The sequence below is a fragment of the Misgurnus anguillicaudatus genome, chromosome 19, assembly GCF_027580225.2.
Source record: "Misgurnus anguillicaudatus chromosome 19, ASM2758022v2, whole genome shotgun sequence".
Lineage (NCBI taxonomy): Eukaryota > Metazoa > Chordata > Actinopteri > Cypriniformes > Cobitidae > Misgurnus > Misgurnus anguillicaudatus.
The window spans coordinates 15,386,281-15,414,039 of record NC_073355.2 but is presented as its reverse complement, the minus strand read 5'-3'; the positions used below and the strand labels follow the sequence as shown (position 1 = coordinate 15,414,039).

Genomic DNA, 27,759 nt, shown 5'->3' with positions numbered 1-27,759 from the left:
CCTGAGAGGAGTTTGATCTCACAATCATACGACCGGTGAGGAGGTAGAGAGGTAGCCCAAGCTTTACTGAAGACCTGGAACAGATCAGAATACTCCGTCGGGACCCCAGAGAGATCGGCAGCAGGGATCTGAAACCTAGAACAAACAGAAGACAAAGGAGCAGGACCGAGACATGACACATGACAAGAAGAACTCCAAGACAAGACAATACCATTCTGCCAATCAACGTGAGGGTTGTGTTTTACCAACCAATCGTGCCCTAAAATAATGGGCGATTGGGATGCATGAAGTAAAAAGAATTCGATTACCTCACGATGATTGCCAGAAACATAAAGACTCACAGGGGGTGTGCGATGAGAGATCACTGCCATATGCTGCCCTTTTAATGTCCAAGCGGATAAAGGAGAATCTAAAGGGATAGCAGGGATACCAAAAGATTCAGCCAGACCAGCATCTAGAAAACTTGCCTCCGCACCGGAATCCAATAATGCCTGTAAACAGAAATCAGACTGATTAAACCTTAGCATGACAGGAAGAACAGTGCGGCTTGAGGGAGAATTAGAGGAGAAAACGCCCACCGATACTCCCGAATTTACCCGCGGGCGCTCCCTTTTGCTGGACATGATGCGGCCAGATGCCCTGCTTTTCCGCAATATAAACACAGTCCATTCGTCAGACGACGCTGTCTCTCGCTGTTGGTGAGGCGCAGCCTGCCTAGCTGCATTGGTTCTTCGGGCTCAGGTGTAGACACAGGTAAAAGGACCTAAGGTGAAGAAATAGCCTGACGAAACGACCGGCGGAGATTACGCTGACGATGGCGGGTCTCAATTCTCAACGCCAGGTCGATCACGGCTTCCAATGACGCGGGGGGATCCCGTGCAGCGACTTTATCTTGGATGTTGGGATCGAGACCCTCAAGAAACTGGACTCGAAGAGAGGCATCATTCCATCCACAGGTAGCTGCTAACGTTTTAAAAGTGATGGCGTAATCAGTAACAGACGATCCTCGTTGTAGTAATCGAACCAGTTCAGCGGCTGCCATGTCACCTTGGAGAGAACGGTCGAAAAGTCTCATCATCTCTTCCTTGAGAGCCTCAAACGAAGTCGTGCACGGGGCCTTGACCTCCCATACAGCCATTCCCCAGTCTCTCGCTCTCCCGGTGAGCAGCGTGAGGACAAACGCTACTTGTGACATAGATGAGGAAATCTCCGAGGCTGGAGAGCGAAGACCAAGGAACACTGCTGTAAGAAGGCCCGGCAGGTGTTGGGATCGTCGTCATAGGTAGGTGGTGTAGCAGTGTGTGGTTCTCGGTCGGTGCTCGGTGAAACACCGCTGGGTGCAGGAAACGGAGGCTCTCCACCGGGTTGCATAAGCTGCAGACGATCGCTTAGCTCAGAGAGCCGGTTGGAGAGAGCTAGAAAGTCCCGTGAGGCTGCAGCTAAAAGTGAAGAGTGTTGGTCGATAACAGCGCCCTGTTGATTCAACGTGGACTGCAAAACATCCATTCCGTCACTACTCGCAGACTCCATGTTGACGCGCTCGTACTGTTAGGAAATACCCAGAGTCAGAGTCTCAATGCAAGTAGTTTAATAAAGAGTTGAAGGAAACACTGGATGTAGACAGGAAAATATAATCCACTAATGAAAGTCACTGTTGTCTCAAGCCGTCCGTGAAACACACAGAGCCACACAATAATCCTCCTCGCAGACACAGAGTCACAGTAACGAACTGGCGTACGCTTGAAGGCAAAGCATCCAGTCCAAAAAGTAGCAGACAAACACAATCGGGAACCATATAGCAGAAACCCGTACACAGGATTAGGATCCCGAATTAGAGACAGTAATCCAACACAGGCAGGCTGAACCTACGGCGAGAGCAGAAAGGAGATGTTAACCAATACGAGGAAGAAACACTTGGACGGGCGGCGACTTAAGCTAGCACATAAATAAATAAATAACAGAAAATATTGGAATTGTGACTGCAAATTTACTGAATGAGAAAACTGAATCTGATATCTTATGGTAAAACTGTAAAGGTTTGTGGTTGACAAACAAATTTAAACAAGATCTAGAGTTATAAATAAGATGCACTAGCATGGTGTTATGTATGTCCTGATAATATATGTCCAGGTCAAACATTACAGTGTTTTGTCTCCAATTTTGAAATCACATGTTAATAGACAGACAGATGAATTAAAACTTGCTTATTTTGCTTCTTTTTCTGCAACAAAGTATTTTGCTTATTTACATCTGTTGCTAACTTCTGGTCTGGAACAAACTTTTTTTTATTAAAATGGGGTTACTGCTGTGGTAAACAAGAGACAAGTGAGGAGGCTGCTGGTGATCTCATTGCTTTAAAAAGAGGAAGATATACAGGTTAGCTAACCAAGCATGATGACTTCTTATGTAAACACCACAGTTGGTTTAAGTCAGTGGCAGAATTATTTTTAGTGTAATTTTATGTATTGTTGTCTCATTTTTTCCCCCTATTTTTAAATCATTGTTGCTTGGGTTGGGGTTAGATTTGGGGTTTGGGTTAGGATGTACTTTTATGTATTGGTTTCTACATGATTTTCTTCCGCAGTTAAAATTATTCTCGCTTGGAGTTGGGGTTAGAGTAAAAGTGATTTTAACCCCAACCCTGAAACGACAATGGTAAGAAAATAGGAAAAAACAATACATAAAATGACACAAAAAAGAAAGTCGTGCCATGGACACGAAAAACTATTGAAATTTGTAAAAAATAAGCTGAATTTCATGCCATAGACACAAATAAATGAATCAAATTTTGCGTGACTATAACACGACTTTCCGTGAGAATACGCCCAGTCAGTAAAAAGAAAGGGGTTTCAGGGCGGCTGCCTTTGCAGCATGCGTGTGATTTCCTGTGGATATAATATCAGCTTTGTTAGTGTGCACTGCGCATTTGCAAACAGTTATGACTTTTGGCAAAAGCATAGCATCAAGTATAAGTCAGAAATCAGTGGACCATTAAGAATTGGTATTCCATCTTATTTAAGAAAATGTATGTGCTGCCAGAAAGTCCCAAAATCATGGACAACTTTAAAGGCATATCTGGATTTAAGAAACACAGTGATAGATTTGTCAGTCATCAGTTTACAGGCCTCTTTCAGTGTAACAAGCTCTGCTGCCTGTGCAAAGAAGTGAATGTAAATGTTTAGAAAGAATAATGTGTTAACAGTAACATGTGTGTTCAATGTTCATCACGTTTTTCAGAAGCATCAATAAAAGGTTTGTAGTCGCTGTCAGATAAGGGTGTGTCAGAATGATTTTGTGGATATGTACAGTATAAACCGTATCAAGGGTGGTAAAGCAGCAATGGTGTGGTTACCCATCATCTTTGTTGGGGAACAAAGTGGCAGGATTCAGTACTGTCAATCGTTTGATCTTGATATTTGGCAAGTCTAGTGATAGCGCAATAAACTGTAAAGTTTATTTTCTAACAGAATCATAGAAGCAGAACGAGGAACCATGCCAGATCAGAAAAACCTATACGTGAAACTGACACAAAAAAATGTATGCCACGTGCACGTAAAAACGCGGTAACACGTCCCTTAAACGCTCAAAACATTTCGAGCTGAATTCAAACACAGTCACATTCCTATCTTACCATATCTGCGCTACTCACCTGACCAATGGTGAGCTCATACTGCCAGAAGCTGGTGCAAGGCTCAATATCTAGCACCAGTGCTGTGATTGGCTGAAATGCTCGGGGCACAGGAAGTGCCTTCCAGGCAGCGCTGCCTTGAAGGCTTCGTTGAGGGCTTAAAACACCAACGAGTCAGGAGGTCACCTCCTGCTGAAAAACTGTGCTAATTAGCAAATCCAGGTGATTGGAACAAAATACTGGGGAGGACTTTTACTCCTGGCACATGGATTTTAAACCTCTGAGTGCAACCCAAATGTCAACCAGAACTTGTTGTTTTCTACGGTGTGCCATATCTAAAACAGATGTGGTTCTCATGTATTTTTTGTTATGTGGGCCATATACCTCAAAATGACATGTGAACCAAAAAAACATTCCCGCCATTTCTGAAGCTATGGCAAAACAGATATGGTTACAATTTGGCCCATATATGTTCAGCCATGCCATATCTCGACCAAATGTGACAGCTGAAATTCACATGTGGCCCACAAATGCTTGCTATCTGGGGTAGGCCTGCAGCCACTGGGTCGGGTTTTTCTAAAAGTAAGCAACAGGATGCAAACGAATGTAAGAGGCGATCATTAAAGGGGTGGTTCAATGGTATTTCATGCATTCTGACTTATTAACACAGTTATAGAGTTGTTTCCTATAGAGTTGATTTAAAAACGTAGGCAAAAAGTCAAAAAATGAGTTGGGCGTGTTACAGAGTATTTCTGTGCTGAATGCACTTTACCAGGGTTCAGACAAGTTTTGGAAAGTTTTTTTCGATTACAGGTCCAGCTGACGTTTCAGGGGTTTCTATAAGTATCATTTATTTTTATGGGCACTTCCCCCAGCACTAAGAGCACTAGAAAGCTTGTGAGATTTAGCCCACCATAATTCCACATTTTTTATTAGTTATCAGTTTATCAGTTAATCTCAAACTAACAACACTCACTTAATTGTCTGATATTATTTTTTTTTATTTTTTGTATGACATACATGGTTACTTACAAAAAATTATAATCTCATTGGTTAAATTTATGTCCTTAATGAACATGCTACTGCAACTTCTCGATCAAAGGCTGGGTGGGGTTTGTTCTTGCTTGACTTCACTGCAAAAAAATGATGTGTTAATTTTTAACACATTGTGTGTCATTCCATTTAAGGCGTTATTTCATGTTAAAATAAATGAAAGGGCTAACACAAGTTGTGTTAAAAACAGTGATGGGAGTAACGGGTTACAAAATAATTCCATTACTGTAATTCCACTCCTTTTAGCAGTAATTAACATGTAACAAAGTATTTTTTTAAATCAAGTAACACAGTTACAATTAGTGAAATTTAAATGAGTTGGTTACTCACGTTACTCTATTTTGTGATAAATGAACACTTGTAGACAAGACATTTCTGATTTAACATCGCAGGACTGTGGTGGGCGGCACAATAAATAATAACACAGAAGGTGTGTTAGTATAGGGACGACAGTGTAATTCTCTGATTCCTTGGCTCAAGACGATTTGAATGCACCCTATGACGTCATTTTCCGTCACGAGCTTTTGCCCGATTGTCAAAAAAATTGGTATGTAGCATCAAGGCAAAAAGTTATGGAATTCATGTCGAAACCCAGAGATCGAAAACACCATAGGAAGAACATTACAATACCTTAAAATTTTGTGTTTTTTACACACAAATGGTTATAACTCCGCAACAAAATGTGATTTTTACACCAAATTTGATACTCTGATGTATGAGCAGATTCTGAGGCCACACAAAAAACTGTATGCTTGCATCACTAGTTGGCCTTATAATTGAATATCGTAGAGACACTGGGATGGTCTCTTTTGACTCATTTAACTTGTTGTAACATGTTTTGAACAGTGTTTTGCCATGGCAAACATCACTCACATGTCCTTCAGTGCTCTAATGTTCTATGATTGTCAATAACAGAAGGTCAATTGCAGTAGACAAGAACATAGATTATTTTTGTTGATTACTTTTGCGTTTTTTCATCTGAAATCATTAGGTTTACCTAGGTTCTTTACTCTGCTTATTCAAACCCAATTTCACATCCTTCTGTGCCCTTTTCGGCTTGACCCCAGTATTGCTGCTTGCAGCTATATTTGAAAAGTTGCTATTGCTGGAAGTGGATCTTGGCATGTGCAGATGGACGGCAGACAGTCAGAATAGGTAACAAAATCATCTAAGACAACCAAAGTGAGCGAGGGATCACCACAAGGGTGTGCACTTAGCCCTTTACTCTTTACATTGTTGACACATGATTGTTCTGCTAGTTTTAACACCAATCATATTTTAAAGTTTGCTGACGACACCACAGTTGTTGGCCTCATCACCGACAATGATGGCTTACAGAGAGGGGCTGGAGCAGTTGCCAGCATGGTGTAAAACACACCCTTGTCCTTAATACAAAAAACAAGAAGATGGTTGTCGACTTCAGGAGGACTAGTCATCCGCACCATCTCCCACTGACCATTAGAGGTGGGGTTCTGAGGTGGACATAGTACACAGTGTCAAGTTCCTGGGGTTCCATCTGACCGATGAGTTAACATCCAGTGACAATACAACAGCTATAATCAAGAGGGCCCAACAGCATCTTCATTTTCTTCGTAGACTGAAGTAGGTGGATCTCCCTATTCCAGCCTTGACCATGTTCTATAAAGGCACCATACAGGGCTGGTTTGGAAACAGTACGGCAGAGAAGAGACATAAACTAAACAGGATTGTGAGAACTGCTGAAAAACAGAATGCTGTGTGCATAGAGCAAATAGCATTATTAAGGACTCATTTCTCACGTGGCATGTTCATACTCCTTCAGTCTGGTAAAAGATACAGAAGTATCAGAGCAAGAACTAGTAAGCTTTTCCTCACAGCTATTAGACTGCTTAACCAGAGAATGTGAGAGTGTGCCGTTCACAGACACCAGAATGAACAAGTTCACATCAGGCAGTAATGCAGTTCAGTTCACGTTCACTCAAAACATTCAGATTGAGCTGCAGATTGAGTTATAAAAATCTACATTATTGGGTTTGTAATTTGTAAAAAAACAAAAACATTACATATGTATCATTTAACAGATAAACTTAAGGTTTAATGCTTTCCAACCCATGTAAGCATTGAGTCTGAGCTCTGATGAGGAGAGGGGCAGTGAAAAAATTGTCTCCAATAATTTGAATTAAGACTGCGGTACAAAGTTCAATCTTTAGATGTCAATATTACACATTGCTCCTTTAAATACATTGTGGAGCCTTATTGCTGTCCCATTATCATACTGATATTTAAGAATTACAGTCTAATATCTATTAGACTTCCCATATGTAAACGTTTCAGTAGACTATAAGCATAGGTCAATTGTTTTTTATTCTTTGATTATATTTTTTAGTTTGAACCAATATTAAGATAACCCAACTGAGCACTAAAAAGCTTGTGAGATTTGTCAGGACCGAGCGAGACAGCGGGGAACAAACCCAATTTTTACTAAAAATTATATAGACTAGATAGGACTGACTCCTAACAAACAGAACTGGACTCAACCCAAACACGGACTGGACCCAAGCCGATCTACACAATCCGGGAAGACCTGACAGACATGATCAAGGACATGACAAAAACATTTAAATACAAAACACACGAGTACAGAATGCTAGACAACAGGGCATAATATAAGGGAACAAATCAAGAGGGAACAGTGGAAACCAATCAAACATTGATGGGAGAGCTAACGAGGAGACGAGGGGGTGGGGACACAAATGAGACACAGCAGCACACAGACCAAACAAAGGCCATGTGGTTCAACACAAAACATGGGTACCACCACAATCCTGCCACATGACTATAAACAACTATGAATAACTATAACAGGAGGGCAGGATCATGACAAGATTTAGCCCAAAATAATTCATAATTTTTATTCATGATTTACATTATGTTGTGTAATTGTGCCAGCTGATCTCAAACTAACAACACTCACTTAATCGTCTAATATTATTATTTGTACATTTTTGTTTGACAGTATTTGGTTACTTCCAAAAAGTTATAATTTTCACAATTTATGTACTTAAAAAACATGCTACTGAAATCTCTACTGCAACTTCTCCATCAAAGGCTGGGCGGGGTTTGTTCTTGCTTAACTTCTTTCTTAAGTTAAAACTAAACAGTTACAGATCTCAGTGGAGTGGAGATACGCTGAGTGATCTTTTATAACACATCCTGTTAAATTTCACTTTTAGTCTGAAAATCTAAACACACACAACATGCTTCAAAGTTTGTTTGGACTTTTTTATCTCTCTGCGCTTTCTCGGTTAGTGACTCTCAAAGGTTTGTATGTTGACTTAAATTCATTTATATATGTGTGTGTGTGTTTTAGTCTAGGATAAAGCATTGTCTTTGAAACCAGGGGTATGAGTGTTTTCTCTCATTTCCAACATGTGAACTTGCTCCAAGCATTTCTTAGTAACTGTATATTGAATTGCCTTAACTAAACTTAAAAAGAATGAATAAAGCTTATTTTTTATTTGAGTACTGTGATTATAAAACTTTAATCTTTAATCTTCATATTTAACAGGTACTCAAGCTGAATGTCCTATAAAGTTTAACCCACCGAGTGTTGTTGTGGAGTACGGCAGCTCTGTTTCAGTGGATTGTAGCACTGATGTCACACATGATGGGATGGGCGTGGAAGCCCCTGAAGGATCAGTATCCTTGACCAAAGACAAACTGATCACCTGGAGAGTGTCTAACCTGAGACGATGGGACATACGGCCACAGTGCTACATAAACTTCAATAAACAACAGTGTGAAATTTTCCTCCCATTCATTGTTTACAGTGAGTTTCCATGTTATTGTCATTAATTTGGAATATCTGAAATACAGAATATCTACATTCATTGATGTAATATCAGGTTTTCAAATCTTCTTTCACAAGACTCCAGATAGTGTCTCCATCAACACAGTGAATCAAACAATGACTGAAGGATCCCAGTATGAGCTCCAGTGTGATATTGTGAATGTAGCTCCTGTTAAGAGACTCATTGTGAAATGGTTTAAAGGAGAGACAGAAGTGAAAACTGAGACCTTCAATGACACCACCAAGACTCCAGTGAATGAAACATCTACACTTGTGATCACTGCAGTCAGAGATGATGATGGAGCTCAGTACAGATGTGAAGCAGAGCTGGAACTGGGAGCAGATGGACCTCAACCTCCTCCTGAAGTGACATCAGAACCTTTTCAGATTATAGTACAGTGTAAACTACACTTTATTTATTGGTCAACTTTTATGATATTTTAAATGCATATTTGAAAGCAACCAATGTAATGTTCAATCTCATCACTTCAGTTGTGAATGAAGTATTGGAATGGTGATTGATAACTGTTAACTATCAAAAATAGCAGAAATACATTATATAGTAGCTAACTCAGTATAATAAGAAGTTCAATTCTGTCCTCCCCAGTTTCACCACGACACATTGATTCAAAGGAGATCATCACGAAAACAGATGGAGAGATCACTCTGAACTGTACAGTAGCAGCAAATCCACCTGCTACTTACTCCTGGTCCTCCGAATATTTGAAAGAGAGGAACAATTCAGCAGTGCTCTCATCCTCTACACTGACTCCAGGAAACTACACATGCACTGCTACAAACACTCTAGGAGAATCCAAAAAAGAGTTCATCATCAATTCTGGAGGTGCGTTTTTAAATGAAATGAGATTAATCATTGGAGCTCTGCAAAAATGTAAAGTAGTTACACGTTGTTTTTATTTGTAACAAATTCTGTTTTTCTTCCACAGGCAGTCGCACCACATTCACATTCAATTTTCTCCAGCTGCTGGTTGCTTTAAGGATTGTCATGTGAGATAGATAAAATTATATCTTCCTCACATGACAAGATTCATTCCACTTTTTTAAGCAACTTATTCATTTTCTTTAAGATCTGACAGTCACTGCTTTGCATTGTGTAACATTGCTGTCATATATCAACACTATGTGGTATTTTCAACCTCATAATGTTTATTTTAGATTTCAGACATTTAAATACACATAAGCACTGGTAAAACAATAGCCTATAGTTTGTAAAATACACCCTGAAGTCTGTGGAAGCAATATATATATTCAAATAAGATAATAATTTGCAAATAATAAATAAAAATTATTTTCAAATAATAATAATTTGCCGACGTGTGTTTTTCATATCAGACAAACACAGTGGAAGCAACTATAAAGTTTACTCTATTGTTATAAAGGTTATAATGATACCTGTTTAAAAGACGAGGATGCGCACCTGTCAATCAGCTATTACATAACAGAGCGAGGCCAGAGACGAACGTGCTCTTAAACAGGAATTAATATATGGAATAATTTGTGCATCTTTGAATAACTGTAAGAATACATTTCCTTTAAATATCATTTTTGTCATATAAAGTTTTAAGAGATAATTCTGTTTTATCCACTTTTATTGCTTATTTAAACTCGCGGTTAACAGCGTGTTTGGCGCATTTACCTCAGAGTTTATTTCAGTAATATTGCTGTTTTTCCGGTAACAATAATACAATTAACATGTCCATCCTGCTTCCTTGTCCGTTTATTAATTTCATTATGCTGTTATTTTAAGTTATAGCCTATGTTTATCGCCGTACTTACTAGTCTATCAAATAATATCTCATGATCTATCATCATTAGTGAGTTTTTGGTTACCTGTGCTGTGCAGTGGCATATTATGGACCGCTGCATTTAAAAATATGTCTTTTCAAAGGGAGATCTCAGTGTATCATTGATGGTATAAAGTTAAGCCCCCTCAGTCATTTCATCCTGCAGCCGGGCCTGCACACCACTGATAATATAGTTATAATATTATATTACATTTCTGTCATTAGATCCTTCTAAAAGTTACACACTGCACCTTTAAAAAAAACCATCCGTTTGGCTCAAATGGTGAAAATCAAACAGCATGGCAAAGGATTCTTGCGCGTTCGGCCTTACTGATGACATTTTGGCATTACGTAATTTTAGGTAGTTTTATCTGACTCCAAAAGATAAAATCTCGCTATGTATAATACAAATCGGATTGATTATTACTTTTTAACACAAACGATACCTATGTAAAGAATAAACTGACCGATTTCTGACAATAATCATGCCATAGTTGCCTATCAAAGGTAGATAGAGTTCCCCAAATCTGTATTCAAGTAAAAGTACAAGTAATACAAAAATTTACTCAAGTAAAAGTAAAATAACAATCTAATTAATTATTTACTTGAGTAAGAGTAAAAAGTATTAGATAAAAAACTCAACTACTCAGCTTAAAACCTAAGTTAAAGTAATCAGCCTATCTCAGTCCTGCATTAACATCACGTAACGTGTAATAAAAAAAAAATCTCAAACACACAGATGTTTCTCCTGACAATTAAAGGAGGGGTGCATGATCTCTGAAAGCCAATGTTGACATTTAAATCACCTAAACAAACACACCCCTACCCCAATAGAATCTGGACCTTCTTTTGATAGATGCGCGCAACATATACGCAACCCAGACGCCCCTTACTGCTGATTGGCTACAATGATGACCTATTGGAGTGAAAACATAAACTGAACTTGAAGCCATGGGTGATCTGCCTCAGACAGCTCACACATGCCTCCTCCGCTTCGGCCATCTACTTTTATCTACGGGCGCTACAGGGTGTGATGCATAGCCACCTCTCGCAACACAGCCTCTCCAACGTCTCACAAGACTTTAAACAAGCCATATAAACTTTTATTAAATACATATTTATTCATTAATTCATTCATTTAAATTCAGTTTTTTCACTAAATGTACTTAAGTAAAGTAAAAGTACCCATCTTTAAAGGAACAGTATGTAAGAAATGTATATCAATTAATCATAAAATGGCCCTGATATGTCAGTAGACATTAAGAAATCATTTTCATTTCAAATACTTAAATCACTCACAACAGTGTTATGGCCAGGATATTGTCATTTAAAAAGTGGAGTTGCAGCCCTCAACTGATGTTTATGTTGTCATGTTGTGTATTGGCCACTAGTTGTGGGATTGCAGTACCAGTTTTAGCCACAAGTTTGTGATTGCTATATCAGTTTTGGCCACAATCCTACATACTGTTCCTTTAAATATACTCTGAGGGGTGGTAATTAAATGTTCTTGCTGCAGACTCATTTTATGATGACAACTAGAAAAGTTTCATATCATACATATACTACAAAAGTGTTAAGACGGTTCATGCTCACTTTTGATAGAACCAACCAAAATAGATAGGTCCCACTATGGATATGGCTTAGATATTATAAGTCTAATTTAATACTTCAAATCAACCATGAGGCAGATACAGAGATGAAGATAATATATAGTAGACAGGAGACAAGGTGTTGAATAAAGTGTTAAATGATTTATTGAATAATCTTAATTGCCTTCAATGATCAGGGCTGCGTTTCCCGATAACGTTGTCTCTTAGCGCACTACGAAGACTCTTAAGTTAAACCTTAACTACAAGTTTACCTTTTCTAGACTTGTTTCCAGAACTGTACCTTAGCGGGTTTCTGAAGGTATACTTTCTTACGTACGACGTTACCAGGTGCTGTCCATGGCGATGGTGCTGAATAGGTTAATATAGATTGCTCGACAATCAATTGTTCACTTTATGTAATAGGTACTTTGCTGCGTTATGAGAGAGCGGTGTTATTTAATAAATAAACATTTCAGAAATAGTTCAAGTTACTGTTACAAGTTATTTATTAGGAATATCTGGTAAAAATATTTCAAATTGCAAACAACTAAATATAAACCTTGTATATTTTATTTTATATCAAACCCATGCAAAACTCGCATCTTCATGTCCAAAAGTATAATGCATAAACTGCTCCAATGCATCCATTATTCCTTCACTTTAAAGGATAATTTATATTAGGGGTTCCCAATAAATGCATTGCACAGGGGAATAAGGTGGGTCGTGCAAGTCACCTGGCTTGGCATTACACTTAAAATATATAAAAACAAACTGTTGTTGTTCATTAGTTCACGCGTTTATGTGCTTTGACAATGGATGCGCAAGCGGTTTACAATGCGGATAACGCTTAATGGACGCATTTCTGGAGCCGCGCCTGTCTGTTTACCTTAAATATAACATAAAAATATATATTATATTATATATAAATATATATTATGATTGTTTTAGATTTTAGCTTTGATTAGTTTTAATGTGGAAATTTGTTGACCTTATACAAGCAATAATCAAGTGGAGCAGTTTCTTTTGAGTGTTTATAAAGAATATGGCATGCAGTTGCCTCAAAGTTATAAAACATTAAAAAAAACTTCAATGCAAAGTCGAATTAACATCAATAATAATATTTAGAAAAATCAACAATTATGATTTCGTGATGAATGTGCTCCCGTGGCATGCGATTTTTTTACTTGATTTGTTTTATTTGCAGCTAAAATAGCCGGTAAACTAAAGATTTAACGGATATGAAATGCACAAATGAAATAGTAAGATTCGCTGTATAGCTACCTGCCATAGTTTCACCAACTCCTCCACCCAAACTCTTTTTTTAATAGTTTCTTTAGCCTGTAATAATAGTTCACAGCTGATATTTCTTTGGAAAAAAATTATTAAAAATCAACCAGTGTAATGATGTACTTCTTTTATCACAGTGATGGCCCCTAGCGGAGTCAAGTGGGATAAGGTATAGCTAAGAGTGCTCCAGACCAACCTTTCGAACGTATGACTTACAGAAGTGAACGTTTCGCGAAACACGTATTAACGATAAGGTACAGCTTAAGGTACAACTTAAGAACGACGTAGAGCTAAGAAGGTTTCGTCGATGGTCTGACTAGCTTTGTCTAACTTCGTCGATGAACGGACTAACTTCGTTTGACTAGAAGCAGATTTAGCAGGTGGTATTATAACAAACACAGACAGTGGAAATGTACTGCTCACCACATTATCATGACTTTGAAGAGCAACACAGATCCAAAATCGAAACTGACCTGTATTGCAGTGTCATGTAGCTGTCCATCAATGTAAACAATGTGCAAAGTAGTTGAACCAAAAAATGCACAAATAATAAAGTTATTGGTTTCTAAAGTAGGGAGTCGACTCTGAAACAAGTCATCATATGGATTGAATCCCCTGCCTGACTTCTTCCACGTAATACCAATACTTCGCATAATAATCTCCGCCTAGAGCCTTGCCCGGGAGAAATGAAAACTATGACCTGCCCACAGACACTTCGGCTAGTTAGTGTGTAAACATCATATCACGCTGTTCAGTTTGTGTTGTTTTCACTAAGGATGAAGATATATGAAGAATCTGTAGTTAAAATGACTTTTTCAAAGAGGGACATACTAAACGTTTGGCTGTGAAGAATCAGTGGTTAAAATTACTTTGTCACGGAGGGATTTGTCACATGGTGACGATCTTTTGGGCGGAACCAAAAGTTGGGAAAGTTTGGTTCCGCCCGGATGTTTCCGCCCAGACCGGGAAGCGGAAACACCGGACATCCGGTAGCATCGCGAAGGGCTGTAATCAGCAAATGAAGCGCAGCTGTGGGTTGTTAAGCGGCGCGCCGGGTGATTGGAAGACGGAGGCACACAGAGGAGTACTTAAGAGCAGTAAAATCACAGTTTGGGGTGCTTAGTGTGTGTTACGTTGGGGAGCTGTGCTCGTTCGATACGCATTGGTGGCTGTCTATACTCTCTCCCTCTCTCGTTCGCAGTCTGCGGTGGACACATAGGAGTCACGGAAAACCCTACGGGTAGAAGAAACATCAGTTTAAGTAACACATTTAAAGGAGCAAAGGAGGAAAGAACGGATTGTGTTTTGCAACATAAACAAAGGCGGACCGCTGTGAGTATCAACTCTTGTGTTGGGACGAAGCATAAAACTAACCTGTGCATTCATTGAATACCTCCAGGAGAAGGAGGGCGGCCCTACCCCTGAACCAGCGTGGTAGGTGAGCCGCAGGAACATTTATCCAAGCAGCTACAGCAACAGACCAACTCATCCAGGTCGTATTGTCATCGCTCTCATCAAACCCAAGTGAAGTGGAGGACGTCTGGCGTCTTTTTGTGTACACCTGTAGTGTGGTGGGTGAGTCCTTGTACTTTGAAAACTTTTTCACGTTGAAGTGGTGCTGTGTAATTGCTGTGGGTTGCTGTGCCAGTGCTGTGTGTTTTGTCAGACGTAACCTCACACCATCCATTTCATTGAGGAAAAGACGGAGAGGCTAACGGTCCTAGGAAGAATCATCTATTATACACAGTGCGCTGTTTGGAGTGTGAAGTGACGACGTGGGCCTCTGGAAGCCCTCCCCGTCTGTGTGTCGGCCGATTTCAGAGAACGGCGGTGAAGATTAGAAGCTGGCAGTGTGTGTGAGTACGAATACGGGTTATTTAGAGTGATACCTTACCTGTGTGTATGCCCTTGTCGCAAAGTTAGAGGCGAAGGAGTTCTGCCGCCCCGTGGCCTCTACAAAAGGGCGCCCCTGTCCGGTATTCGATTGCCCTACAGGTAGCGAGGATAGGGCAGTGCTTGACCCGGCGAGACGGCGTGTCATTTCCGCCCCTCTGCTTGACCATTGGACTCGCCGAGAGGGTTCTGCCCCCGGCGCCCTGTGGAGAGAATCACAGCCCGTTCGACTCCCTGTGCATGCAGCCGTTGTAAGTCCGCCCCCGTTACGTGTCAATCCGGCCTTGACCTAAGAGCGCAGTGTGGTGTGCTGTGGAAAAGCAGCACTTACCTGGAGCTGTAGAACAGCGGAGAGGTGAGAAGCAACCAAGTCAGAGTTAACTGTGTCTTGTGTTCCAGTTGCCTCCTGCAGAGAAAGGGAGAACGAGAGTGAACGTTGGGAAAACGAACGGTGGAAAGTTATACCTACCAAGAGCTGTAAACAGCAGAAAGGTGAGAAGCAACCCAGTCAGAGCTAACCGTGTCTTGTGTCCCAGCTGCCTCCTGTAGAGAAAGAGAGAACGAGAGTGAACGTTAAGAAGACGAACGGTGGAAAGTCATACCTACCAAGAGCTGTAAACAGCAGAAAGGTGAGAAGCAACCCAGTCAGAGCTAACCGTGTCTTGTGTTCCAGCTGCCTCCTGTAGAGAAAGAGAGAACGAGAGTGAACGTTAAGAAAACGAACGGTGGAAAGTTATACCTACCAAGAGCTGTAAACAGCAGAAAGGTGAGAAGCAACCCAGTCAGAGCTAACGGTGTCTTGTGTTCCAGCTGCCTCCTGTAGAGAAAGAGAGAACGAGAGTGAACGTTAAGAAAACGAACGGTGGAAAGTCATACCTACCAAGGGCTGTAAACAGCAGAAAGGTGAGAAGTATCCCAAGTCCAAATTAACTGTGTCTTTGTGTCCAAGTCGCTACCTGTGGAAAGGGAGAACAGAGTGAACGTCAGGAGAGCAACTTGTGGAGAGTTATACCTACCTAGAGCTGTAAACAGCAGAAAGGTGAGAAGTATCCCAAGTCCAAATTAACTGTGTCTTTGTGTCCAAGTCGCTACCTGTGGAAAGGGAGAACAGAGTGAACGTCAGGAGAGCAACTTGTGGAGAGTTATACCTACCTAGAGCTTTAAACAGCAGAAAGGTGAGAAGTATCCCAAGTCCAAATTAACTGTGTCTTTGTGTCCAAGTCGCTACCTGTGAAAAAAGAGAACAGAGTGAACGTCAGGAGAACAACCTGTGGAAAGTTATACCTGCCAAGAGCTGCACACAGTAAAAAGCTGCCGCCTGAGGAGCGAGGAAAGAAGGAAAGTGAGCTTGACATAGGCATTGTGTAGACCCTGAGTGGTGAAGTCCCTGCAGAACGAAGTACAGGTACGCCGGAAGAAGAGAGTTTACCCCAAATTACTCACACTATTTTATATTTGCCTCCAGGGAAGGAGAGGAGGGCGCCACGGATAACGGGGACAGGCAGGAGCCTGCTTTCCACGTCCCCCCCTTTTGGTCTTGGCCCCTAGACCCCCGTTGCCCCCTCTCTCTGCCACACTCTTGGCCGTGGCTCACCTGGAGAACAGAGCCCGATATTAGTTTTAATTCCCCTTTCCCCCATCTCCCCAGTATATTTTAAATATTTAATAAATAAAGATTATTTTATACTTACCTGTTCTCGTGTTGTCTGGTCATTGGGTTGGCTTTGGGGACCTCCTCGAGGTGGAAGTTGAGAAGGGGCGTGGCTTTAGTTATAAGCAGCCAGCCCCTTGGGCGTGACAGATTTACTAGACGTTTGGCAATGAAAGATGCTTCAGTACCCACTCTATTTGGAACACCATGCGTCTCCTAACCACAACCTGTAAATATGATTAGCTACATACTTTCTTAAATGGGTGTAAAAATGTTAGTGTCTGTCATCGTTTTTATTGCTTGAACTAATTATGAATGATGTGTATGTGATGATAGAAAACACGCTGGCAGATGCAGGAAAAATGTAAACACAGGTTTATTTGGAGGCTGACAAACACAGGAAAACAGAAACAACACAATGTCCAGAGGACGGTAATGGTAATCAAAGGACTACGGTGGAAAGCGGGTGATGGTGGTTGTAGTTGTCGTTGGTGGAGTAGGTCTGTAGTGAAATAATTCAAGGAGCGAAGACCAGAACATCCAACACGAAGACGCCACAATAACAATCCACATGCTGTACAAACAATCCAGAACGATACAGAGACCGAACAATGAACAAGGATCTGGCAGGGAACAGAGAGCAGAGTGAGTACATATGGAGAGCATATAATGACGAGCAGCTGGAGTGAGACAATCAACACAGGTGAAGGGAATCGGGATAACGAGCACATGACATCACAGGTGAGTAAATACCATACACGAGACACGGAGGAAACAGTAGCCGTTTCTCAATACCAAGTACGCCAAACTCGGACTTGTGTCCTTCGTAGTTCGAACTTGCAAGTTCAGACTCGGAAGAACGAACTCCTGACGCGAAATGCATTATGGGAAACTTAGCTGTCATAAGTCCACACAAGTCTCCTCTGATGCATCCTCGATAAAATGGGCGGATCAAGAACACATCCAGGGATTTTATGTGAACTTGGGCTTGATGCGAACTTTGAATTGGAACAGTACTTGGGCCGCGACTGATGACGTTTCACAAGTCCACAAGAACGCAAGTACAGACAATAACGCATATTGAGAAACGGCTCGTGTGTTTGCCTACCGTGACAGTGTATTGATGTTGTTGTTTAAACAGAGAGTCACGTTAGCAAGCGGCTAGCGCATGCTGCACTTATGGATTTGCTTTGGCCCAGTTAGCTTACATACCTGCTTAAATGAGTGTAAAAATTTTATTGTCAGTCGTCGTTTTTATATCTTGGGCTAATGATGACTGATGTGTATTGATCTTGTTGTTTAAACTCTTAATATACTGTCAGAGAGTCACGTTAGCAAGCGGCTAACGCATGCTGTACTTACGGTTTTGCTATGACCCGGTTAGCTTACATAAATGCTTAAATGAGTGTAAAAAAATTATTTTCTGTTGGTTCTTATTGCTTGGATTAATTATGAATAGGGTGGCCATTCGTGCCAGTTCCGCCGGACACATCCGAACATGTTTTCGGATGCGTTCTCCGGAAGTCGCGTTGGTCGACCGAATACGTCATCAAGGTTTAATATTTCGGGTTCAATTTCAGAAAAGCAACCGTTACATTTCAAGGTAAGAATGAAACTACAATAATTGTATGTCTTAAAAGAAATACATCTTCATTTTTTAATGTATTTTAACTGAAATGTGAGAACCTCGATGACGTATGCGGTCAAGCAACGCGACTTAAACCGAAAACATGTTCGGGACGTGGCACGAATGGCCACCCTAATGATGAATGATGTGTATTGATGTCGATAATGTCTTCTCAGTAAATCATGTTTGCACTAGGTCAATACATGTTGGTCTGTGCCCCTGATCTGTGTCAGTTGACCAATCAGAGCAGAGTAGGCTGCTGAAAGGTGGGGTTTAGGCAGATTGAGTCTTTGAACGGCTTCACACGAATCGTTTGGGGATCTCTGAGAAATGGTGTATTTTAAAATTTATATTTTGAGAAAATTACAGTGTTTTTTGACCTTGCATGCATTAAAACCTGTTGTCCGGGACTTATAAACAGTGATAGGATGCTTAAAATTTGCATCTTACTGACTCTTTAATAAAAACCTTGAGATGGAGACTATTGGAAAGTCATATCTACTTGTGAAGACAATTCAGTGCCAGCATAAGATTTAAACAATTTTAAGAAAAATAATGTAAAATATAAGAACTAGATAGAATTAAATAAATATTTAACTAATTAACAAAATATATAAAACTAGTTAAGAATAAGAAATTAAATGAAATATAATGTAGATGTATGTCTATACTCTCAAGTCATCTCACACACACACACACACACACATACACTGCTTTTAAGAAACTCAGATCCTGATCTATATTTAATATTTTACTATGACAGTTAGGAAAGTCTCACATCACACACAGTGTAAGTGTTGCAAACTTTCAATGTAGGTGTGATTTTCTCTCTATGAGCCTGTGTTGGTCTTTCTGACAGTTGAAAGCTATAGTGTCTGAAATAATTAGTGGCGCTAAAAGCTTTACATTACATTACATAAGCATTAAGCAAACACTTTTTCAAAGCTTCATCTTAAAGCAAACATCAGATCTTCGTTGAGGAAGTGATATCTCAATAGGATTTAGGATAATGAAGGTTAAATAAATAAAATAGCATGAGATATCTGATTTTTTTATCTGAAAAAAAAACCGCTTAGGGAAACCTTCTTTCTGTCAAATGTTTTATAGAATTGAATTAATTTCATTAACTTCATTCTGTGAAGTCTGCAAAAAAGATGTTGGAAGATCTATGTTAGATGGAGGAACAATTCCTGTAAAGTTTTTTTAGGACTTAAGGTAACACAAAACTCAATGCGTTCTCTTTAATTTGCTACAAAAAAGATTGGAATTGTGACTGCTTGTCAATTAATTGAATGAGAAAAATCTATATTATCATTTGGTAAAACTGTAAAACTGTGTATTTTGTTTGTATGTGTTGTGACAAAGGTTTGTGGTTGACAAAATATCAGTGACTTGTCCTCTTTCCATGGATAAAAACTGTTATGAATTATTTTATAAATCAGTAGTTTGGAACTAAGGCTTTAAAGCATGGATGTGTAAAAAGAAGAGTTTTTTTGTAGAGTAATAGAAGAAGAAGAAAAAGGAGAGAGGGGTTAGTTCAGCAAATTCATTATTTACCTGGTGTCATTCAAACAACATGATTATATCTTTCTTTGATCTTTGGAACATCCATTCATTATCTGAAATCTGTGTTAAATCCTTTGCAGGGTCATGGGAGGCTAGAGCCCCATCTATCCCAACATCTCAGGGATTTTAATAAAAAGTTTAATTTTTATTATCCTTTTGGTCAAATCTATGGCCTTGTGTATATGTTCTTACAAGGGAGATAATGGAACTGAAGTAGACATAATTGTGGATGGGAATGTGTAGCTTAATATTCTAGTAATGGTTTTTGAATGCACAAACCACTATGTCATAAGTTGGTTTATCTATATAGCATATGTAGAATATCCCAATGATGAGTAATATATTGATGATGGCTACTTTTATTAAATAAATTACATTAGTTATTAGATGTTTACCAGTTTTCATTGCATTGTGTCCAGCGGATGTCACCAGCGTGCCGTGCCAGAACTTTTCTTCAGTTGTTTCCTACAGTTACCACAGGATGGCTCTATGTTCACAATAAAAACTTGAAAAGTGAAAAAACAGACCCCTTCTATTAAACACTATTTCCTAAATTGTGTTAATTTATGATCGTGTATTTTTGTATTCTCTGATAAAATATGATTGCTTCTAATTATTTCTAAATGTTTGATTTCTGTCTCTATTTTCTGGTGTTAAATAAACATAATGGTTTTGGAACCCATCCAGAAATATCAGTGAAAGGAAAACCCTTCTGGGTGGGGTTTGTTTTAGCTTTATATCTGCTTGAAGTGAAGCTTTTCAGTCACAGATCTCAGTGGAATTAAATATAGAGAAAGGCCTATAGGAAAGATAAAGATATAAAGTTGAGGGATCTTTTTATTTTCACATCCTCTTATATTTTTAAAACACATACAACATGCTTCAGAGTTTGCTTGGACTTTTTTATCTCTCTGCGGTTTCTCAGTTAGTGACTCTCACAGGTTTGTCTTAAATTCATTTTTTCTTTTTTTATTTCAATAAACAGGTTGTATCAGTAAAATTTTACGATTAATGTTTTCTCTCATTCTTCAGTAATGTATATGTGAACTTACTCCTAATGTCATTCAATAATTAATGTCTCAGTGCTTTTATGTTTTATTATATAATTGCGACACTAAATGATTTTATGGACCATCCAAAGCATTTCTCAGTTAAATGTATGTATGTGGCATTGGCTTTAAAATACCAAACCCTCAACACATGACCAGTGGTCAGTTTGAAGTTAAAACAACACTTTATTTTTCAGTCTGCTTGTAATCGATATTTGAGTGCTGTTAATATATGTTATAACTTTACTCTTTAATCTTCATATTTAACAGGTACACAAGCTGAATGTCCTATAAAACTCAACCCACAGAGTGTTGTTGTGGAGTACGGCAGCTCTGTTTCAGTGGATTGTAGCACTGATGTCACACATGATGGGATGGGCTGGGAAGTCGCTATAGGAGGAGTACCCATGACCAAAGCCAAACTGATCACCTGGAGAGTGTCCAACCTGAGACAATGGGACATACGGTCACAGTGCTACATAAACTACAATAGGAAACAATGTTCAACTTTTGTCCCAATCACTATTTACAGTGAGTTTCCATTCTTTTGTCATTATTTAATTCTCTGAAATTCAGGGTATAATATCTACATTCATTGATGTAATATCAGGTTTTTTAATCTTCTTTCACAGAGACTCCAGATAGTGTCTCCATCAACACAGTGAATCACAGAGGACCAATAACTGAGGGATCACAGGATGAGCTCCAGTGTGATATTGTGAATGTGGCTCCTGTTAAGAGACTCATTGTGAAATGGTTTAAAGAAGAGACAGAAGTGAAAACTGAAACCTTCAATGACACCATCAAGACTCCAGTGAATGTTACATCTACACTTGAGATCACTGTAGACAGAGATGATTATGGAGTTCAGTACAGATGTGAAGCAGAGCTGGAACTGGGAGCAGATGGACCTCAACCTCCTCCTAAAGTGACATCTAAATCTCTCAACATCGTTTATGGTAAGTTCATGGATTATTACGTCTGACAGATGAACTAAATGTCTAATACTGTATGTATTTAACTTCAACATAACATCCATCCATTTAAAGTCATTTTTAAACACCCTGGCTCCATAAATGTGATAATACCATAAGAACCACTCAGAAAATATTTGCAATACACTGCCATCTGCATTATAAAGAAAGCTATTTATAAAAAAAAAAAGATATTTTTTAATCATAAATGTACCATGCTAAATTAGTTTGATAACTTTTTTCTTAAAATACCTTTGGTAAAAGGCTGAGCTTGAAAAATACAACGGATGTACTTTAATTTCTGAAAGTACCCCTGCGTATGGACAGCAAACGGCTATATCACATCACATGCTAAAGGTATTTTATCCACACATAATGGATTCTGAAATGCTTCCATCATTATTTTTAACAGATATTTGCGATCTTCTTCAGTTCAACCCATCAAGGGTTGTTGTGGAGTACGGCAGCTCTGTTTCAGTGGATTGTAGCACTGATGTCACACATGATGGGATGGGCTGGGAAGCCGCTGTAGGAGGAGTACCCATGACCACAGACAAACTGATCACCTGGAGAGTGTCTAACCTGACAAAATGGAACATACGGCCACAGTGCTACATAAACTACAATATGAATCAATATGCACAATTACTCCCATTCATTGTTTACAGTGAGTTTCCATGTTATTGTCATGAATTTTGATTATCTTAAATACAGAATATAATATCTACATTCATTGATGTAATATTACGTTTTTAAAATCTTCTTTCACAGAGACTCCAGATAGTGTCTCCATCAACACAGTGAATCGACCAATAACTGAGGGATCACAGTATGAGCTCCAGTGTGATATTGTGAATGTGGCTCCTGTTAAGAGACTCATTGTGAAATGGTTTAAAGGAGAGACAGAAGTGAAAACTGAAACCTTCAATGACACCATCAAGACTCCAGTGAATGAAACATCTACACTTCAGATCACTGCAGTAAGATCTGATGATGGAGTTCAGTACAGATGTGAAGCAGAGCTGAAACTGGGAGCAGATGGACCTCAACCTCCTCCTAAAGTGACATCAAAACCTTTTCAGATAACAGTACAGTGTAAGTCATTGCTAAGCTTTTATGATTTTTTTCTTAATTTTTTACTAACACTAGTTTTTTGCTTTTGAATATGCATGCATGTGTATGATACAGATTTTCATATTACACAGATAATTTAATATATTTAAAGGAAAACACCACCGTTTTTCAATATTTTACTATGTTCTTACCTCAACTTAAGATACATACCTATCTTTTTTCAATGCGTGCACTTTATCTTTGTACAGCGCTTCTTGAATGTGTTAGCATTTAGCCTAGCCCTCTTCATTCCTATGTCTCCAAACAAAAGTTTTATTTTGTGCCACCATACTTACTCTTGTAACTACTCATGTAAGAGTCTTTAAATAGGGAAAACATGGAAGTGTTTGGTGGCTTCTAAAGGAATCCCTGTTTGGAGCCATAGAAATGAATGGGGCTAGGCTAAATGCTAACACATTCACAAGGCGCTGTACAAAGATTAAGTGCACGCATTGAAAAAAAAGGGATTTATTAATTAGTCTTAATTGAGGTAAGAACATAGTAAAATATTGAAAAACGTTGTTATTTTCCTTTAAAACATTTGACACTGAATGAGTAAACACTGTTTTTTTTCATAGAGATAATTTTGTCACCCTCAAGAAGATGCTACGTACTCCTGGTCCTCAAAGCATTTGAAAGAGAGGAAAAGTTAATCAGTGCTCTTTTCCACTATCTAGGAATCTCCAACAAAGTGCTCATCATCAATGAAATGAGATTGACTTGGAGATTTGTAATTTTTTTAAGTGTTACAATTTGTTTCTATTTGTAACCATTTATATTTTCTTTCACAGGCAGTCGCAACACATTTATGGTTAACCCCTTTTTTTCTGCTGGTTGCTTTAAGGATTGTCATGTGAGTGTAATCATTTTAATAATAGAAAGATGCTCAGATGAGAGATGAATAGATGTGTGTATATCTAACCATTATAGACAGATTTACAAACAATAGTCACCTCTAGTTTATAGGCAGAATAGTATTGAATGATTTGTGCTTAAATAGAAATTACTAACAAGTATTACAATAAACCCTCTGTCTGTTAGCTAACTCCAACCATTGGGTAAAGTTATAACTTTGCACATCTGTAACTTTCAATGTAATTTTATGAGAATTGTATCTTACACAAATAAAGTGAAATCTATGTGTTTATTTGTATCAGAGATGTGTGTGTTGCTTGTGTAAAAATATAATTCATCTAACTTTCTGTTACTCAAACTTTAAACTGAAATTTACAGACAGAGCAAAAAGCTTCTTGTTTTTCGAATATATTTAGAAATGAAAACGAAACTGAAAGTTTTCTGTAGCAGGAAACACCCCATTCTCTGTTAACAGGAAGTCTACACAATGTAATTCTGTCCTTCTTAGCCATTGTTCACTACTGACCAGGACTCAACAGTAAAAAAACACTTCTTGTTTTTATTGGAGAATCACTGCTTTTCCTCCAGCTGCTGGTTGCATTTAGAGTTGTAATTAGAAGAAGATACAATTTTAATTCATTTTTTAATATTCAAAGTGCTTTTTAAGTAAATAAAAGCTGTGATTTTTTTACAGTGAAGCACTGGTTTAATACACAAGGTGTTTGAAAAAACTGATGCAGATGCAGAAAGTGTTGTGGGGTTAGAAACTGCTATCGCTTATTCTTAGAAGTTCAAATCATTTTCGCAGACTTGTACGAATGATACAGTTTCACTTTCTTTAGAAACATGACTCTGAGTCTGACTCTGTAAATTACTTTAATGTTTTGTTGTGCAAAAAAAACTTTTTGAAAACAGATTTGGCCTTGTACTACTTTAAGAACACGACTCTGACATTGACATCAATGCTTCAGATTGTTGTGCCAAAAAAACTTGCTGCTTGAGTTTCTTCCTCTAATTTTAAGTTGTGTTTTTATGTCAACTGTTTTTAAATGTTATCTGTGAGAGTCTGTGAGGTAATTAAATGTTCTTGGTGCAGACTCATTTCATGATGACAACTAGAAAAGTTTCATATCATACATATATTACGAAAGTGTTCATGCAGACTTTTGGTGTTCATATTGATAGATCCAACCAAAATGGATAGGTCCTACTATGGATATGGCTTGCAGATATTATAGGTCGTATTATAAAGTCCATACTCAAATATCAACTCAACCATCAGGCAGATACAGAGACGACGAGAATATAAAGCAGGCAGGAGAAAATGTGTTGAATAAAGTGATAAATTATGTATTAAATAATTTTAGTTGTGTTCAATGCTCAGTTTAGCTTCGTCGATGAACAGACTAACTTCGTCTGACTAAAGCAGGTTTATTTGGTGGTATTAAACCAAACACAGCCAGTGGAAATATACTGTTTATAACATTCATGTGATGTTAATAAATATCCTTTAGATGGAGACCATTGGAAACCCATATCTGCTTGTGAAGACAATACAGTGCCAACATAAGAATGAAACAATATTAAGAAAAGTAATGTAAAATAGAATAACTAAATATAATTAAATAAAAATATAACTAATTAACTAAATATATAAAAACTAGTAATGAATAAAAAATTAAATGAAATACATTGCAGATACTCTGCAGTCATCTCTCAAATATACACATGCAGGTTGCTTTTAAGAAACTCAGATCCTACAATCAATCAATATCTTACTATGACAGATAGGAAAGATTTACATAGATAGGCTTGAAACGGCTCAAATAAATCATATAAAAATACATAAATTATTCTAGTCACACTTTTTAAGGTCCTATTCACTATTAACTAACTATTAAGTACTTTTGCCTCAATAAACTCCTTATTACTGCTTATTAATACTTTCTAAAGTAGTTGTTAAAGGGGACATTCAACAAGACGTTTTTAAAGGGATAGTTCGGCCAAAAACGATATTAAACCCATGATTTACTCACCCCCAAGCTGTCCGAGTTGCATATGTCCATCGTTTTTCAGACAAACACATTTTCGGATATTTTAGAAAATATTTTAGATCTTTCTGTTCATTAAATGTAATGTTACGGGGTCCAGCAATAGTCCACGACCTTCAAGTCCAAAAAAGTGCGTCCATCCTTCACAAATTAAATCCAAACGGCTCCAGGATGATAAACAAATGTCTTCTGTGGGTAATCCGTGCGGTGTTGTTGTAGAAATATCCATATTTAAAATGTTATTAACGTTATAAACTACCTTCCGGTAGCGCCGCCATTTTGGAGTGATGCGCATTTAGGATGAGAGCTTACGCAGCATACAGCGGTTTCTCTGTTGCTGCTCTGTCCCCCGCCCTCCGAATTTGTCATACGTCACTAAGAAAAGTGCGTACACTACGCTAATACTCTCTCCTGAGTCTAAGATGGCGGCGCTACCGGAAGGTAGTTTATAACGTTAATAACATTTTAAATATGGATATTTCTACAACAACACCGCACGGATGTTCATTAATTGGCCGAACTATCCCTTTAAGATATTAAATAAATCTTTGATGTCCCCAGAGTACATATTTGAAGTTTTACCTCAAAATACCATATAGGTAATTTATTGTTGGATGTTAAAATAGGCACTTTATGGGTCTGAGCAAAAATGCACCATTTTTGTGTGTAGCCCTTTAAATCCAAATGAGCTTCTTAGGTGGGCGGAGTCTCAAGCACTTGCGCTGTAGAGAAGACAGAGCATCAAGAGGGAGATTCTGCAATGTTCAGCATTATATATTTGAACAAGTTTAAAAGTCAATCATCTGTCTTATGCATACTAAATACATGTTTATCAGCAGAGAGGGAACATTGTGGAATAAAAATAAAGACTTTTAGGTCTCATGCTGCCAGTGTTTTAAAAAGGCACAATGATTTTCAGCATGTTGCAATAAAATACACTTCCACAAACACTGAGAAGTTTACTTTTTGATCAAACCACACAAGCACATTTAAACGATCTGTAATAAAACAACACGTTTAATGCTTAAAATTTAGAGAAACATACAATAAGCATAAACATGTCATTTGATCTATGATAGTGAATACGCGTTGTTCTCTCACTCTCTCTTGTGCAGTGCATTAATCCTCGTGTTCATTCATATAAACTTCAGAGAAACATTTTAAACATACTTGTATTGATGAAAGTGAACCGTCGCGTTGCTCTCTCTCATTCGTTCGCTCACTCGCTCTTTCTCACTCACTCACTCTTTCTCTCTCTCTCGTTTGTTTGCTTACTCTCTCTCTCTCTCTCTCTCTCTCTCTCTCTCTCTCTCTCTCTCTCTCTCTCTCTCTCTCTCTCTCTCTCTCTCTCTCGCTCTCTCTCTCTTGCACTAAGGTAAGGTTAATCCTTTAGAACGTTAATTAAACTTTTAGAAAGACCATAAAAACTACAAGTTATAAGATTGTAGGCTCCTGTTTGTGTTTGAGGGAATACAAACACGTCGTGCTGTCAGTCATTCTTTCTCTCTGTCTCACGCACTCGTGAGGCCGCTTTATGGTTGGATAGCGCAGTCGAAGGGGCGGTATCATTATAATAAGATCCCTTAATACGCCATGGGGGGAGCGAAATCCGAATGAGCAATATATTCACATGCTTGCAGAGAGAGCCTTACCAAAACAAAGTTACAGGGTTGCTATTTTTCATGTTTTCAGGGTTGGTAGAAGCACTTAGGACCCAATTATAGCATTTAAACATGGAAAAAGTCTGATTTTCATGGAATCTCCCCTTTAAGTTTAAATATTGGTATAG

General features: G+C 38.5%; 2 protein-coding genes across 2 annotated transcripts in view; both read left to right on the top strand.

Moving 5' to 3' along the window:
• Positions 1-7,805: 7,805 nt before the first annotated feature.
• Positions 7,806-27,759, top strand: part of LOC129431515 (intercellular adhesion molecule 2-like) — a 32,232-nt gene continuing 12,278 nt past the window's right edge. The window contains exons 1-5 of the mRNA XM_055189451.2: positions 7,806-7,981; positions 8,229-8,489; positions 8,587-8,910; positions 9,118-9,354; positions 9,458-9,523. Of these exons, the coding sequence (XP_055045426.2) occupies positions 7,918-7,981; positions 8,229-8,489; positions 8,587-8,910; positions 9,118-9,354; positions 9,458-9,522 (951 nt within the window). The 5' untranslated portion in view covers positions 7,806-7,917 and the 3' untranslated portion in view covers position 9,523. The remainder of the gene's footprint in view (positions 7,982-8,228; positions 8,490-8,586; positions 8,911-9,117; positions 9,355-9,457; positions 9,524-27,759) is intronic.
• Positions 20,679-24,222, top strand: LOC141349185 (vascular cell adhesion protein 1-like). The gene is made up of 6 exons (XM_073857016.1): positions 20,679-20,869; positions 21,248-21,508; positions 21,610-21,936; positions 22,364-22,618; positions 22,723-23,046; positions 23,643-24,222. Coding segments are annotated over exons 1-6 (1,233 nt in total). The 5' UTR covers positions 20,679-20,805; the 3' UTR covers positions 23,645-24,222.